The sequence below is a fragment of the Mustela putorius genome, unplaced genomic scaffold, assembly GCF_011764305.1.
Source record: "Mustela putorius furo isolate JIRA1106 unplaced genomic scaffold, ASM1176430v1.1 tig00003836_pilon_pilon_pilon, whole genome shotgun sequence".
Lineage (NCBI taxonomy): Eukaryota > Metazoa > Chordata > Mammalia > Carnivora > Mustelidae > Mustela > Mustela putorius.
In genome coordinates this window covers 6,355,165-6,371,755 of record NW_025421989.1, presented here as the reverse complement: position 1 = coordinate 6,371,755, position 16,591 = coordinate 6,355,165, and the positions used below count along the sequence as shown (strand labels likewise).

General features: G+C 63.1%; 1 protein-coding gene across 1 annotated transcript in view; it reads left to right on the top strand.

The window, feature by feature from the left end:
* GPR143 (G protein-coupled receptor 143) overlaps positions 1-13,770 on the top strand; it is a 67,330-nt gene extending 53,560 nt beyond the window's left edge. Inside the window, exon 9 of the mRNA XM_045089278.1 lies at positions 13,400-13,770. Within this exon, the coding sequence (XP_044945213.1) occupies positions 13,400-13,494 (95 nt within the window). The 3' untranslated portion in view covers positions 13,495-13,770. The remainder of the gene's footprint in view (positions 1-13,399) is intronic.
* The last annotated feature ends 2,821 nt before the right edge of the window (positions 13,771-16,591 follow it).

The window sequence follows — 16,591 nt, the reverse complement described above, 5'->3', positions numbered from 1 at the left end:
CGGATCCCAGGAAGGACCCTGAGGTCATGCCTCGAGCAGAAGGCAGAGGCTTTCACCCAGTGAGCCCGCCAGGCGCCCCTCCCCTTTGTGAAAAGCATGTGGTTTTAGGAGGAGCCACTGCAAAGTCAGCCACCCCCCCCATCAGCCAAGGTATGCAGTAGGGGTGCGATGGCAGGGGAGGGGTCTGATGGGAGGGTTGGGACTCTGGGGAAGGGGTGTGTGACGGAGGGGAGGGGCTTCTCCGTAACGGGTGGGAAAAGTGACAGACGAGGGGGCGGAAGTGGCGGGGGCCGATGGAATGGGCGGTGTGTGTGACGGAAGGGGTCTGATGGGAGGGGTGGGTTCGGAAGGAAGGGGCGGGGTGCGTGCCGGCGGAGGCGGGGCCCGAACGAAGGGGCTTGGTAGGTGACGTAAGGGGAGGTGTCTGATGGAAGGGGTGGGGCCCTAAGGAAGGGGAGGGGTGTGCGGCGGAAGGGAAGGTGCCCCACGGAGGAGGAGGCGGGGCCCGACGTAAGGGGCGGGGTGTGCGGCGGAAGGGGCGGTGCGCTACGTAAGGGGCGTGGTGCGTGACGGAAGAGGCGGGGCCCGAATTAAGGGGTGGGGTGTGCGGCGGAAGGGGCGGTGCCCTACGGAAGGGGCGTGGTGCGTGACGGAAGAGGCGGGGGGCCCGAAGCAAGGGGCGGGGTGGTGCCCTACGGAAGGGGCGTGGTGCGGAAGGGGTGGGGCCCTACGGAAGGGGAGGGGCCCTACGGAAGGGGACAAAGGTGCCCTAGCGAGGGAGGGGCCCTACGGAAGGGGAGGGGTGTGCTACGGAAGGGGAGGGGGGAAGGGGGGGGGCCCTACGGAAGGGGAGGGGGGTGTGGGACGGAAGGGGGGCATGATGCCTGACGGAAGAGGCGGGGGCCCAGAAATGAGGGGCGGGGTGTGTGCGGCAGAAGGGGAGGGGTCTGGTGGAAGGGGCGGTGCCCTACGGAAAGGGGCGGTGCCCTACGGAAGGGGCGTGGTGCGTGACTCACGGAAGAGGCGGGGCTCGAAGCAAGGGGTGGGGGCCCGAAGCAAGGGGCGGGGCCCGAAGCAAGGGGCGGGGGTGTGTGAGGGAGTGGGAGGGGTCGGGTGCGAGGGGGTGGGGCCCTAAGGTGGGGGCGGAGTATGTGACGGAACGGGCGTGGTGCGTGGCGAAAGAGGCGGGGCCCGAGCGAAGGGGCGGGGCCTTGTGGACGGGGCGGGGTGTGATGGAAGACGGACAGGAGCGGGCGGGGCGCGATGGGAGGGGAGGGGTTAGGTGGAAGGGACGGGGTCCGGCCGCAGGGGTGGGTGGAGTCTTCCCTTGGTCGCCCGTCTTGGGAATCTTTAAGCGCTGTCCTTGCTCTCCAGTCTGGTATGTGGCGTGGCCGTCCCGGGCAGGAGTGGCCTAAGGAGGGGGGACGGGGCGCTCTGCTCAGAAACCAAAGCCTTGGCACGCTTCGTGTCCTAGGACGCTTCGGGCCGTTGGTGAAGATCCGCGCCTCCGACCTGGGCTGTGTGTCCCGACCACGGCCCTGGGGACAGTTTCAGGATGCCCTCTACCTGCCCCGGTCGGGGTGTCCCTGCGGCCACCCGCGTAGTCCTTGTAGAGGCTTCAGCGGCTCGCAGTATGTTGTGCCTCCCCGCGCGATCGTGGGCGCGGCTGGCTCCCCGGGGCGGGCTGGCGCGGCGGGATGGTGGGACGGTGTCATGCGCCCTCCCGACCGCCCCACCCCTCCCTTCCCACCCCACCCCTCCCACCCCACCCCTCCCACCCCTCCCACCCCACCCCACCCCACCCCTCCCCACCCCACCCCACCCCACCCCACCCTCACGGAACCCAGCTGAGTCTAAGGATGGTCCCTGCGCCAGGGGTGCACCCGGGGGCGTGAAGTCCCGGGGAGGGCGTCGCGAGGGTGGTGTTGTGGCCGATGTCAGAGAGATGACCGCCTGTGCTCTCTTGGAGGGTTTTTGTGGTCTTAGGGCCCACGTTTGGGGCTTCCGTCCACTCTGGACTTAGTTGTGCGTGCGGTATGAGGACGTGGTCCTGTGTCGTTCCTCGGCGCGTGGCCGTCCAGTCCTCCCCGGTGCCGCTTGTGGAGGAGACGGTGTCTCGCTGATCGTGTATTGTTTTTCTCCTTTGTTGAAGACTCCTTGACCTTGCAGTCACGGGTGTATTGCCGGGCTCTGTCTTCTGTCCTGTGGATCTGTGTGTCCGTTTCATTCTGCCGGTCCCATATTGCTGTGATACTAGGGAGATCTCTTGACATCTGGGATCGCCGTAGCTCAAGGATGCTTTGGCTATTCGAGGTCTCGGGTGGTTCCCTACGGGTTTTAGGACGATGTGTTCTAGGTCTGTAAAAAAGAAAAGCTGTTGGTTGTGTTTGCTTTTGTTTTTTCTGTGTTTTGTTATTTTTTTTAATGCAAGGATTTTTATTTATTTATTTGACAGACAGAGATCCCAAGTAGGCCGAGAAGCAGGCAGAGAGAGAGGAGGAAGCAGGCTCCCTGCTGAGCAGAGAGCCCGATGCGGGGCTCGATCCCAGGACCCTGGGATCACGACCTGAGCCGAAGGCAGAGGCTTCGACCCACGGAGCCTTCCGGGCGCCCCAGGCTGTTGGTACTTTGATAGGCGTTGCATTCAGTCTGTCGACTGTCTGGGTTGTATGGGCCTTTTATGGACACCCTTCCAGCCCGCAAACATGGGCTGTCTGTTCCGTCTGTTGGTGTGTCCTCTTTGATGTCTTTCGTGAGTATTTTCTAGTGTCCGGAGCACAGATCTCTCGCTTCTTTGGTGAAGTTTATTCCTAGGTGTTTTCCCGCTTTGCGTGCCATCGTCCATGGGCCTGCCTGTTTTCTTTTTTTAGAAAGATTTTATTTATGTGTTGGAGAGAGAGGGAGAGAGAACCCAAGAGGGGGCAGGGAGGGGTGGGTGGAGGGGGAGAAGGAGAGAAGGAGAGAAGCAGACTCCCCGCCTAGCGGGGAGCCCCGTGCGGGGCTCGATCCCAGGACCCTGAGGGCTTGACCGGAGCCGAAGGCAGACGCTTCGCCCGTGGAGCCACCCAGGCGCCCTGGGATTGTTTGCTTCATCTCCCTTTCTGCTTCTTCCTGTTCGAAAGGCAGGGGATGTCTCTGTATGGATTTTGCCGCCTACCACCTTCCTGGATTCGTTGATGAGTTCCAGTCGGGTCTTCTGGAGTCTGGCAGGTGTCTTGCCTATGCTATGTCGTGTCATCTGCACGTAGCGAGAGCCTTACTTCTTTCTTCCCCATGTAGATGCCATTTCCGTGTTCCTTCTTACGTGACGCTATGGCTGGACTTGCAGGACGGTTTGGGACTGACCGCGGTGAGAGTCGACCTCCTCGTCGCGCTCCTCCTCGTCCGGGGAAAGGTCTCCGCGTGATCCCCGCCGAGTGTGAGGTTGGCTCCGGGCTTTCCTCGGGCAGCCTTTATTAGGCGGATGCTTGTTCCCTGTAAACCTATTTCGTTTAGGGCTTCCCCCGGCGCCCCCCCCCCACTATCTTATTTATTTATCTGACACAGAGAAGAGAGAGCGCGCACAGGCAGGGGGAGAGGCGGAGGGAGAATCGGGCTGCTCCCCGCGGAGCAGGGAGCCAGAAGCGGGGCTCAGTCCCAGGACCCTGAGATCAGGTCCTGAGCCAGAGGCAGAGGCTGAACTGAACTGAACTGACCGAGCCACCCAGGTGTCCCCGTTGAGGGCTTGTGTCCCGCATGCATGTTGCTGTGGGTGGAAAGCTTTTTCTCCGTCTGTTGAAACGATCCTGCGGTTTTTATCCTTTCTCCAGTTTGTTTTTTTTTTAATCCTTTCTCTTGTCGGTGTGATGTATCCTGTTGGCCGATTGGCAAATAGGGAACCGATCTTGCATCCAGGACTAAATCTCGCTTCCAGGTGGTGGTGAGTGGTTTTTCCCTAAGGCGTTGTCCGAGTGTGTTGGCCCGTCGTGTTTGAGGATGCTTGCCTCTGTGTTCAGCAGAGATGCTGGCGTGCATCTCTCTCTCCTCTTCTCTCTCTCCCTTTTTCTTTGAATTTTGATCTTTGCTTTGCTTTGAAGCCTTGATGGATCGGTTGATGGGTTTGATTTGTCAGATCCCATGTAGGCGGGGGCGGCGGGCAGAGAGCGAGGAAGGGAAGCAGGCTCCCCGCTGAGCGGAGAGGCCGATGCGGGGCCGGATCCCAGGAAGGACCCTGAGGTCATGCCTCGAGCAGAAGGCAGAGGCTTTCACCCAGTGAGCCCGCCAGGCGCCCCTCCCCTTTGTGAAAAGCATGTGGTTTTAGGAGGAGCCACTGCAAAGTCAGCCACCCCCATCAGCCAAGGTATGCAGTAGGGGTGCGATGGCAGGGGAGGGGTCTGATGGGAGGGTTGGGACTCTGGGGAAGGGGTGTGTGACGGAGGGGAGGGGTTCTCCGTAACGGGTGGGAAAAGTGACAGACGAGGGGGCGGAAGTGGCGGGGGCCGATGGAATGGGCGGTGTGTGTGACGGAAGGGGTCTGATGGGAGGGGTGGGTTCGGAAGGAAGGGGCGGGGTGCGTGCCGGCGGAGGCGGGGCCCGAACGAAGGGGCTTGGTAGGTGACGTAAGGGGAGGTGTCTGATGGAAGGGGTGGGGCCCTAAGGAAGGGGAGGGGTGTGCGGCGGAAGGGGAGGTGCCCCACGGAGGAGGAGGCGGGGCCCGACGTAAGGGGCGGGGTGTGCGGCGGAAGGGGCGGTGCGCTACGTAAGGGGCGTGGTGCGTGACGGAAGAGGCGGGGCCCGAATTAAGGGGTGGGGTGTGCGGCGGAAGGGGCGGTGCCCTACGGAAGGGGCGTGGTGCGTGACGGAAGAGGCGGGGGGGCCCGAAGGGGGCCAAGGGGCGGGGTGTGTGCGGCGGAAGGGGTGGGGCCCTACGGAAGGGGAGGGGCCCTACGGAAGGGGAGGGGCCCTACGGAAGGGGAGGGGTGTGGGACGGAAGGGGCATGATGCCTGACGGAAGAGGCGGGGCCCAGAAATGAGGGGGGGGGTGTGCGGCAGAGGCGGGGAATGGGGTCTGGTGGAAGGGGCGGTGTGCCCTACGGAAAGGGGCGGTGCCCTACGGAAGGGGCGTGGTGCGTGACTCACGGAAGAGGCGGGGCTCGAAGCAAGGGGTGGGGCCCGAAGCAAGGGGCGGGGCCCGAAGCAAGGGGCGGGGCGTGTGAGGGAGTGGGAGGGGTCGGGTGCGAGGGGTGGGGCCCTAAGGTGGGGGCGGAGTATGTGACGGAACGGGCGTGGTGCGTGGCGAAAGAGGCGGGGCCCGAGCGAAGGGGCGGGGCCTTGTGGACGGGGCGGGGTGTGATGGAAGACGGACAGGAGCGGGCGGGGCGCGATGGGAGGGGAGGGGTTAGGTGGAAGGGACGGGGTCCGGCCGCAGGGGTGGGTGGAGTCTTCCCTTGGTCGCCCGTCTTGGGAATCTTTAAGCGCTGTCCTTGCTCTCCAGTCTGGTATGTGGCGTGGCCGTCCCGGGCAGGAGTGGCCTCAGGAGGGGGGACGGGGCGCTCTGCTCAGAAACGAAAGCCTTGGCACGCTTCGTGTCCTAGGACGCTTCGGGCCGTTGGTGAAGATCCGCGCCTCCGACCTGGGCTGTGTGTCCCGACCACGGCCCTGGGGACAGTTTCAGGATGCCCTCTACCTGCCCCGGTCGGGGTGTCCCTGCGGCCACCCGCGTAGTCCTTGTAGAGGCTTCAGCGGCTCGCAGTATGTTGTGCCCTCCCCGCGCGATCGTGGGCGCGGGCTGGCTCCCCCCCGGGGCGGGCTGGCGCGGCGGGATGGTGGGACGGTGTCATGCGCCCTCCCGACCGCCCCAGACCACCCCACCCCTCCCTTCCCACCCCAACCCTCCCCCCCCACCCCACCCCACCCCGCCCCGCCCCGCCCCACCCCACCCCCCCCCACCCTCACGGAACCCAGCTGAGTCTAAGGATGGTCCCTGCGCCAGGGGTGCACCCGGGGGCGTGAAGTCCCCGGGGAGGGCGTCGCGAGGGTGGTGTTGTGGCCGATGTCAGAGAGATGACCGCCTGTGCTCTCTTGGAGGGTTTTTTGTGGTCTTAGGGCCCACGTTTGGGGCTTCCGTCCACTCTGGACTTAGTTGTGCGTGTGCGGTATGAGGACGTGGTCCTGTGTCGTTCCTCGGCGCGTGGCCGTCCAGTCCTCCCCGGTGCCGCTTGTGGAGGAGACGGTGTCTCGCTGATCGTGTATTGTTTTTCTCCTTTGTTGAAGACTCCTTGACCTTGCAGTCACGGGTGTATTGCCGGGCTCTGTCTTCTGTCCTGTGGATCTGTGTGTCCGTTTCATTCTGCCGGTCCCATATTGCTGTGATACTAGGGAGATCTCTTGACATCTGGGATCGCCGTAGCTCAAGGATGCTTTGGCTATTCGAGGTCTCGGGTGGTTCCCTACGGGTTTTAGGACGATGTGTTCTAGGTCTGTAAAAAAGAAAAGCTGTTGGTTGTGTTTTGCTTTTGTTTTCTGTGTTTTTTGTTATTTTTTTTTTATGCAAGGATTTTTATTTATTTATTTGACAGACAGAGATCCCAAGTAGGCCGAGAAGCAGGCAGAGAGAGAGGAGGGAAGCAGGCTCCCTGCTGAGCAGAGAGCCCGATGCGGGGCTCGATCCCAGGACCCTGGGATCACGACCTGAGCCGAAGGCAGAGGCTTCGACCCACGGAGCCTTCCGGGCGCCCCAGGCTGTTGGTACTTTGATAGGCGTTGCATTCAGTCTGTCGACTGTCTGGGTTGTATGGGCCTTTTATGGACACCCTTCCAGCCCGCAAACATGGGCTGTCTGTTCCGTCTGTTGGTGTGTCCTCTTTGATGTCTTTCGTGAGTATTTTCTAGTGTCCGGAGCACAGATCTCTCTCGCTTCTTTGGTGAAGTTTATTCCTAGGTGTTTTCCCGCTTTGGGTGCCATCGTCCATGGGCCTGCCTGTTTTCTTTTTTTAAAAGATTTTATTTATGTGTTGGAGAGAGAGGGAGAGAGAACCCAAGAGGGGGCAGGGAGGGGTGGGGTGGAGGGGAGAGAAGGAGAGAAGCAGACTCCCCGCCTAGCGGGGAGCCCCGTGCGGGGCTCGATCCCAGGACCCTGAGGGCTTGACCGGAGCCGAAGGCAGACGCTTCGCCCGTGGAGCCACCCAGGCGCCCTGGGATTGTTTGCTTCATCTCCCTTTCTGCTTCTTCCTGTTCGAAAGGCAGGGGATGTCTCTGTATGGATTTTGCCGCCTACCACCTTCCTGGATTCGTTGATGAGTTCCAGTCGGGTCTTCTGGAGTCTGGCAGGTGTCTTGCCTATGCTATGTCGTGTCATCTGCACGTAGCGAGAGCCTTACTTCTTTCTTTCCCATGTAGATGCCATTTCCGTGTTCCTTCTTACGTGACGCTATGGCTGGACTTGCAGGACGGTTTGGACTGACCGCGGTGAGAGTCGACCTCCTCGTCGCGCTCCTCCTCGTCCGGGGAAAGGTCTCCGCGTGATCCCCGCCGAGTGTGAGGTTGGCTCCGGGCTTTCCTCGGGCAGCCTTTATTAGGCGGATGCTTGTTCCCTGTAAACCTATTTCGTTTAGGGCTTCCCCCGGCGCCCCCCCCCCCCCACTACTATCTTATTTATTTATCTGACACAGAGAAGAGAGAGAGCGCGCACAGGCAGGGGGAGAGGCGGAGGGAGAATCGGGGGCTGCTCCCCGCGGAGCAGGGAGCCAGAAGCGGGGCTCAGTCCCAGGACCCTGAGATCAGGTCCTGAGCCAGAGGCAGAGGCTGAACTGAACTGAACTGACCGAGCCACCCAGGTGTCCCCGTTGAGGGCTTGTGTCCCGCATGCATGTTGCTGTGGGTGGAAAGCTTTTTCTCCGTCTGTTGAAACGATCCTGCGGTTTTTATCCTTTCTCCAGTTTGTTTTTTTTAATCCTTTCTCTTGTCGGTGTGATGTATCCTGTTGGCCGATTGGCAAATAGGGAACCGATCTTGCATCCAGGACTAAATCTCGCTTCCAGGTGGTGGTGAGTGGTTTCCCTAAGGCGTTGTCCGAGTGTGTTGGCCCGTCGTGTTTGAGGATGCTTGCCTCTGTGTTCAGCAGAGATGCTGGCGTGCATCTCTCTCTCCTCTTCTTCTCTCTCTCTCTCTCCCTTTTTCTTTGAATTTTGATCTTTGCTTTGCTTTGAAGCCTTGATGGATCGGTTGATGGGTTGATTTGTCAGATCCCATGTAGGCGGGGCGGCGGGCAGAGAGAGCGAGGAAGGGAAGCAGGCTCCCCGCTGAGCGGAGAGGCCGATGCGGGGCCGGATCCCAGGAAGGACCCTGAGGTCATGCCTCGAGCAGAAGGCAGAGGCTTTCACCCAGTGAGCCCGCCAGGCGCCCCTCCCCTTTGTGAAAAGCATGTGGTTTTAGGAGGAGCCACTGCAAAGTCAGCCACCCCCATCAGCCAAGGTATGCAGTAGGGGTGCGATGGCAGGGGAGGGGTCTGATGGGAGGGTTGGGACTCTGGGGAAGGGGTGTGTGACGGAGGGGAGGGGTTCTCCGTAACGGGTGGGAAAAGTGACAGACGAGGGGGCGGAAGTGGCGGGGGCCGATGGAATGGGCGGTGTGTGTGACGGAAGGGGTCTGATGGGAGGGGTGGGTTCGGAAGGAAGGGGCGGGGTGCGTGCCGGCGGAGGCGGGGCCCGAACGAAGGGGCTTGGTAGGTGACGTAAGGGGAGGTGTCTGATGGAAGGGGTGGGGCCCTAAGGAAGGGGGGGGGGGTGTGGCGGCGGAAGGGAAGGTGCCCCACGGAGGAGGAGGCGGGGCCCGACGTAAGGGGCGGGGTGTGCGGCGGAAGGGGCGGTGCGCTACGTAAGGGGCGTGGTGCGTGACGGAAGAGGCGGGGCCCGAATTAAGGGGTGGGGTGTGCGGCGGAAGGGGCGGTGCCCTACGGAAGGGGCGTGGTGCGTGACGGAAGAGGCGGGGCCCGAAGCAAGGGGCGGGGTGTGCGGCGGAAGGGGTGGGGCCCTACGGAAGGGGAGGGGCCCTACGGAAGGGGAGGGGCCCTACGGAAGGGGAGGGGTGTGGGACGGAAGGGGCATGATGCCTGACGGAAGAGGCGGGGCCCAGAAATGAGGGGCGGGGTGTGCGGCAGAAGGGGAGGGGTCTGGTGGAAGGGGCGGTGCCCTACGGAAAGGGGCGGTGCCCTACGGAAGGGGCGTGGTGCGTGACTCACGGAAGAGGCGGGGCTCGAAGCAAGGGGTGGGGCCCGAAGCAAGGGGCGGGGCCCGAAGCAAGGGGCGGGGCGTGTGAGGGAGTGGGAGGGGTCGGGTGCGAGGGGTGGGGCCCTAAGGTGGGGGCGGAGTATGTGACGGAACGGGCGTGGTGCGTGGCGAAAGAGGCGGGGCCCGAGCGAAGGGGCGGGGCCTTGTGGACGGGGCGGGGTGTGATGGAAGACGGACAGGAGCGGGCGGGGGGCGGGGCGCGAGGGGAGGGGAGGGGTTAGGTGGAAGGGACGGGGTCCGGCCGCAGGGGTGGGTGGAGTCTTCCCTTGGTCGCCCGTCTTGGGAATCTTTAAGCGCTGTCCTTGCTCTCCAGTCTGGTATGTGGCGTGGCCGTCCCGGGCAGGAGTGGCCTCAGGAGGGGGGACGGGGCGCTCTGCTCAGAAACGAAAGCCTTGGCACGCTTCGTGTCCTAGGACGCTTCGGGCCGTTGGTGAAGATCCGCGCCTCCGACCTGGGCTGTGTGTCCCGACCACGGCCCTGGGGACAGTTTCAGGATGCCCTCTACCTGCCCCGGTCGGGGTGTCCCTGCGGCCACCCGCGTAGTCCTTGTAGAGGCTTCAGCGGCTCGCAGTATGTTGTGCCTCCCCGCGCGATCGTGGGCGCGGCTGGCTCCCCGGGGCGGGCTGGCGCGGCGGGATGGTGGGACGGTGTCATGCGCCCTCCCGACCGCCCCAGACCACCCCACCCCTCCCTTCCCACCCCAACCCTCCCTTCCCACCCCACCCAACCCCGCCCCGCCCCGCCCCACCCCACCCCACCCCACCCTCACGGAACCCAGCTGAGTCTAAGGATGGTCCCTGCGCCAGGGGTGCACCCGGGGGCGTGAAGTCCCGGGGAGGGCGTCGCGAGGGTGGTGTTGTGGCCGATGTCAGAGAGATGACCGCCTGTGCTCTCTTGGAGGGTTTTTGTGGTCTTAGGGCCCACGTTTGGGGCTTCAGTCCACTCTGGACTTAGTTGTGCGTGCGGTATGAGGACGTGGTCCTGTGTCGTTCCTCGGCGCGTGGCCGTCCAGTCCTCCCCGGTGCCGCTTGTGGAGGAGACGGTGTCTCGCTGATCGTGTATTGTTTTTCTCCTTTGTTGAAGACTCCTTGACCTTGCAGTCACGGGTTTATTGCCGGGCTCTGTCTTCTGTCCTGTGGATCTGTGTGTCCGTTTCTTTCTGCCGGTCCCATATTGCTGTGATACTAGGGAGATCTCTTGACATCTGGGATCGCCGTAGCTCAAGGATGCTTTGGCTATTCGAGGTCTCGGGTGGTTCCCTACGGGTTTTAGGACGATGTGTTCTAGGTCTGTAAAAAAGAAAAGCTGTTGGTTGTGTTTGCTTTTGTTTTCTGTGTTTTGTTATTTTTTTTTAATGCAAGGATTTTTATTTATTTATTTGACAGACAGAGATCCCAAGTAGGCCGAGAAGCAGGCAGAGAGAGAGGAGGAAGCAGGCTCCCTGCTGAGCAGAGAGCCCGATGCGGGGCTCGATCCCAGGACCCTGGGATCACGACCTGAGCCGAAGGCAGAGGCTTCGACCCACGGAGCCTTCCGGGCGCCCCCAGGCTGTTGGTACTTTGATAGGCGTTGCATTCAGTCTGTCGACTGTCTGGGTTGTATGGGCCTTTTATGGACACCCTTCCAGCCCGCAAACATGGGCTGTCTGTTCCGTCTGTTGGTGTGTCCTCTTTGATGTCTTTCGTGAGTATTTTCTAGTGTCCGGAGCACAGATCTCTCGCTTCTTTGGTGAAGTTTATTCCTAGGTGTTTTCTCGCTTTGCGTGCCATCGTCCATGGGCCTGCCTGTTTTCTTTTTTTAGAAAGATTTTATTTATGTGTTGGAGAGAGAGGGAGAGAGAACCCAAGAGGGGGCAGGGAGGGGTGGAGGGGAGGGGGAGAAGGAGAGAAGCAGCAGACTCCCCGCCTAGCGGGGAGCCCCGTGCGGGGCTCGATCCCAGGACCCTGAGGGCTTGACCGGAGCCGAAGGCAGACGCTTCGCCCGTGGAGCCACCCAGGCGCCCTGGGATTGTTTGCTTCATCTCCCTTTCTGCTTCTTCCTGTTCGAAAGGCAGGGGATGTCTCTGTATGGATTTTGCCGCCTACCACCTTCCTGGATTCGTTGATGAGTTCCAGTCGGGTCTTCTGGAGTCTGGCAGGTGTCTTGCCTATGCTATGTCGTGTCATCTGCACGTAGCGAGAGCCTTACTTCTTTCTTCCCCATGTAGATGCCATTTCCGTGTTCCTTCTTACGTGACGCTATGGCTGGACTTGCAGGACGGTTTGGACTGACCGCGGTGAGAGTCGACCTCCTCGTCGCGCTCCTCCTCGTCCGGGGAAAGGTCTCCGCGTGATCCCCGCCGAGTGTGAGGTTGGCTCCGGGCTTTCCTCGGGCAGCCTTTATTAGGCGGATGCTTGTTCCCTGTAAACCTATTTCGTTTAGGGCTTCCCCCGGCGCCCCCCCCCCACTATCTTATTTATTTATCTGACACAGAGAAGAGAGAGCGCGCACAGGCAGGGGGAGAGGCGGAGGGAGAATCGGGCTGCTCCCCGCGGAGCAGGGAGCCAGAAGCGGGGCTCAGTCCCAGGACCCTGAGATCAGGTCCTGAGCCAGAGGCAGAGGCTGAACTGAACTGAACTGACCGAGCCACCCAGGTGTCCCCGTTGAGGGCTTGTGTCCCGCATGCATGTTGCTGTGGGTGGAAAGCTTTTTCTCCGTCTGTTGAAACGATCCTGCGGTTTTTATCCTTTCTCCAGTTTGTTTTTTTAATCCTTTCTCTTGTCGGTGTGATGTATCCTGTTGGCCGATTGGCAAATAGGGAACCGATCTTGCATCCAGGACTAAATCTCGCTTCCAGGTGGTGGTGAGTGGTTTCCCTAAGGCGTTGTCCGAGTGTGTTGGCCCGTCGTGTTTGAGGATGCTTGCCTCTGTGTTCAGCAGAGATGCTGGCGTGCATCTCTCTCTCCTCTTCTCTCTCTCCCTTTTTCTTTGAATTTTGATCTTTGCTTTGCTTTGAAGCCTTGATGGATCGGTTGATGGGTTGATTTGTCAGATCCCATGTAGGCGGGGCGGCGGGCAGAGAGCGAGGAAGGGAAGCAGGCTCCCCGCTGAGCGGAGAGGCCGATGCGGGGCCGGATCCCAGGAAGGACCCTGAGGTCATGCCTCGAGCAGAAGGCAGAGGCTTTCACCCAGTGAGCCCGCCAGGCGCCCCTCCCCTTTGTGAAAAGCATGTGGTTTTAGGAGGAGCCACTGCAAAGTCAGCCACCCCCATCAGCCAAGGTATGCAGTAGGGGTGCGATGGCAGGGGAGGGGTCTGATGGAAGGGTTGGGACCCTGGGGAAGGGGTGTGTGACGGAGGGGAGGGGTTCTCCCTAACGGGTGGGAAAAGTGACAGACGAGGGGGCGGAAGTGGCGGGGGCCGATGGAATGGGCGGTGTGTGTGACGGAAGGGGTCTGATGGGAGGGGTGGGTTCGGAAGGAAGGGGCGGGGTGCGTGCCGGCGGAGGCGGGGCCCGAACGAAGGGGCTTGGTAGGTGACGTAAGGGGAGGTGTCTGATGGAAGGGGTGCGGCCCTATGGAAGGGGAGGAGTGTGGGGTGGAAGGGGCGGGGTTTGTGTCGGTAGAGGTGGGGCCCTGAGGAAGGGGAGGGGTGTGCGGCGGAAGGGGAGGTGCCCCACGGAGGAGGAGGCGGGGCCCGACGTAAGGGGCGGGGTGTGCGGCGGAAGGGGGGGGTGCGCTACGGAAGGGGCGTGGTGCGTGACGGAAGAGGCGGGTCCCTAGGCAAGGGGCGGGGTGTGAGGGAGTGCGAGGGGTCTGGTGCGAGGTGTGGGACCCTAAGGAGGGGTGGAGTATGTGACGGAAGGGGCGTGGTGCATTGCGAAAGAGGCGGGGCCCGAACTAAGGGGCGGGGCCTTGTGGAAGGTGCTCCCCGGGCCGACAGTACAGGGCCCCGAGGCTGCTCCTTGTGCGCCGCTGGTGTGCATTCGGGCCACAGCTGCCCCGCGGTCTGGCCTGGGCGCACACATGGCCCCCGGTGCGGAGGCCTGGCAGAAAGGTCGCGGGGCTGAAGGTGCCCACGGGTCGTGCCCCGCTGGCCGACCAGAGCGTCTCCGAGGCGGCAGCATCGTCACAGGCTTTTCTCTTTTCCTCCCCAGGTTCCGAGGCCAGCACAGTTGAAATCCACGTCGCCAGGGAGCCCCGCCACGAAAGGGAGGTTGACTCTGTTCCCCAGCCCCGGGGAGACCTGTGAGGGGTGCAGCGGGTGTCTGGACGCCACGTCCTCGGCTTCCGTTTCTCGGTCTTCAGAAGCGCGTTCTGCCCCCAGATCTGCTGCCCCCACCCCGTCAGGGTTTCCTCCCGAGGAGTGTCTGTGCGGCGAGGGGCCTCGAGCAGGGTCTGGAGCGGAGGGGGGCGGCTTCTCCAGACGCTTGTGGCCCTTGGCTTTTCCGAGGGGGCCCCCGGCCGTGGGCGCGCAGATCCGGGCCTTGCAGAACTCGAGTGAATAAACGAGCATCGCTGTGACCGAGCCCCCGCCTGCTCGCGTGCTCCTGTCCCAACCACATCCGTGCGGGGCTCTTGAGCCAAGTGTGGACGCGGCCGCAAGGGGGGTGGCGGTGCCGGGGGTTGCAGAAGGACTGGGGCGGCCGCACTCGTGCCCTTCATGCGCCAGGTCTGCGTCCCCCGTGCAGCCGAGGGTCCCCTGCCGAGCAGGACACGGTCTGAGCAAACCTGGGAACCCGCTCTAGATTGCTGCATCGGTGGGAATCTTTCCGTCGGCAGGAATCTGGGCGCGCTCTGAAGCTTTAAGCGTGTGTTTTATTTCTGGGTGAAAGTGTCTGGCGTGCCCCGGAGCGGCTGGCCCCGTGGGTCCGTGTGGACCCAAAGGCAGACGCCAATGCCTCCGGACACCGCAGGCAGCTCACCAACGTGACCCCTCTCTGGGCAGCCGACTCCCGGTTGCTTTAGAAAAGCTTCTAGAAGTTTCTAGAGTTGTACTGTTGGAGACTTGCTTGCTGGCAGAGGGGCCTCCGGGCACAGCTGGACTGTGGTCAGGTGCCCAGGGCTGTGCGCTCCTAGGGGTGAACCCACTGTGACCCGAAGCGTCCCGGAGTTTCACGTGTGCACGTGTGGCTGCCTTCTTACTCTGTGTCACATCCTGACTCCGCGGCCGTTGGAAAGAGGCTTCCCCGCCCCCGCCGGCCTGAGGCCAGCCCGAGGCCAGCCCATGCCCACCCTGGACGCCGAGATGTCCAGTCCTCGCTCCCCAGGCCTGCAGCAGGACAGGGGACCCGGCCGCCATGCCCCCGCCGCAGGCCAGGTCAGAACCGGGGTGGGGACGGGGCGACAGCAGCCTGTCTGGGAGGCCGGCCGCGGGCCGCTGTGAGCCGTTGGTAGCTCCCCGCATGCGACCCGGCCCATAGCCCGTTCTTGTCTGTGTGTGGCCGCCAGGTCTGCTTCTCCGACAGCTCTCGGAGGGCCCGTGTCCTGCTTCAGTCTCTTCGGCCGGCCGCAAGGCGGACTTGGGCTCAGAAGCTTGCAGGTCCTACGACCGTGCCGCGGGGTCTGCTTCACAGCTGGGGGCGGTGGGACGGGGGGCCCCGAAGGTGCCACCCTTCTCACGGCCCCGTGGCGGGGACACGTGCGGAGCCCGACCGGCCCGTGACGAGAAGCGCCGCAGACGGGGACTGGACGAGTTCGCGGCTGCAGCCCGGTTTTAAGCACTTCCCCGCCCGGCGGTGCTAGGGACCTCGGGGGTACGGGGGGGGGGGGGCAGAGATCCCGGGCCGGGAAAGCGGGGACGGCGCCCAGAGGGAGGTTTTCGGAAAGGCGCGACGCCTGGGAACCCCGAGCCTGGCTGGGCTGGACACACGGTAGCGCCCGTGGCTGGGGCCCCGGTTTGGGTGGGATCGTGGGGCGGCCCCTCCGTGGGACTCGAGCTCCCTGCCAGGCGGCCTCCGGCCGGTCGCCCTTCCAAGTCCCTTTCAAGGACTCTGTTCTCACCCCTCTCCTTGGTCTCCGGCGGCGTCTCATCTGCGTAGACTGCCCCCGCCCCTGGCCGCTTCCCTGCGGTCTCCCAGTCGCTTTCGCTGGACGACAACTGGGGGTTCCTCGTCTGAGTCCTTCTCCGGAGCGTCCGAGTGTCCGCGGTGGGGGACACTGTGCAGAGCGCCGTCCCGCCCTCTCCGCGGCCGTTGCCCACGCCCTGTCCCCATCCCCTGTCCCCATCCCCTGGCGGGGCTTACCTTGTCGTGGAGGAGACGTTTCAGAGCAAAGGGAGCCAGACTGGGAAAAACCAACATCCGGCCACGGCCCGACCTTTCTGCGGGTTCCCAGGCCCGCCGTCCGTCAGCGGCACTGCAGCCCCGGCTGCCCGGACGCCTTCCCGCCTGCACAAAGAGCGCGGCAGGAGCCGTCGGCAGCCGCATCAGCGAGTGACGCACGTGGAAGTTCACTTGCACGACCTGGAGTTCCCCGACACACAATGACGGCGTGTCCCGTCTAAGGCTGTGGCTTCCCCCAAAGCCACGCGTTAAGACGCCTCCGTCCCCCGGGACCCCGACATGCCCTGTGCTCTGCCCACGGCCATGCTTGCCCCTAGGTTGTTCCCGGGACCTTCAGTTCCCGAACGGGGGGGATGTGCTTCGTCTACTTTGGAGTCGTCAAAACGCAGCAGCAGTAGCTGGCGGTGTCCCCCACAGCACCGGGGCCCCCGCCGTCTGCTGCATTCCAGTACAGGGTGTCGCTGTAGTTGGCGGGAAGGGCACCGTGACCTCCGAATCTGATCTGTCAGAGAAGGTCTTGAACAGCACCGTGCCGCCCCTCCCCACCCAACTCCTTTCTAATCGTGGGGACAGCGATACCCCGTAATTCTGGAGCACCCGCCGGCCGACTGAAGGGACGTCTACAGCTGTCGGCGCGTGTCACAGACCAGATCGTCAGCCTGTGCCGAAGGTTCGTGGGCCCCGTGCAGTCCCCCGTGTGCTGTGACTCGGGGTGCTCCGGGTCGCTCAAAGCTCGCCCTGGAGCTCAGACCCTACCAGACTCACCTGCCAAGACCCCTCTGCTCGGACGGTTTCCAGCCGCCGGCCCGGGGTGACCGCAAAGCAGGAATGCGTGCAAACGTGCCCCCGCTGCAGAGCCCTCAGCCGTGGCTGGGCTGCGGCACCCCCCCCCCCCGCACTGGGCGCTCGTTCCCATGGCCCCGTCCATCAGAGCGACCCTGGAGGGACGCACGTGACTTGTTTCCCTGGGAAAACGCAGACTCTGGTCTCGGTATGTCTGTGTGTGTCAACCTGAGCCTGCGGGTCCACCCCGCGAGAGCAAGAAAGCACACCCACCACGTTCTC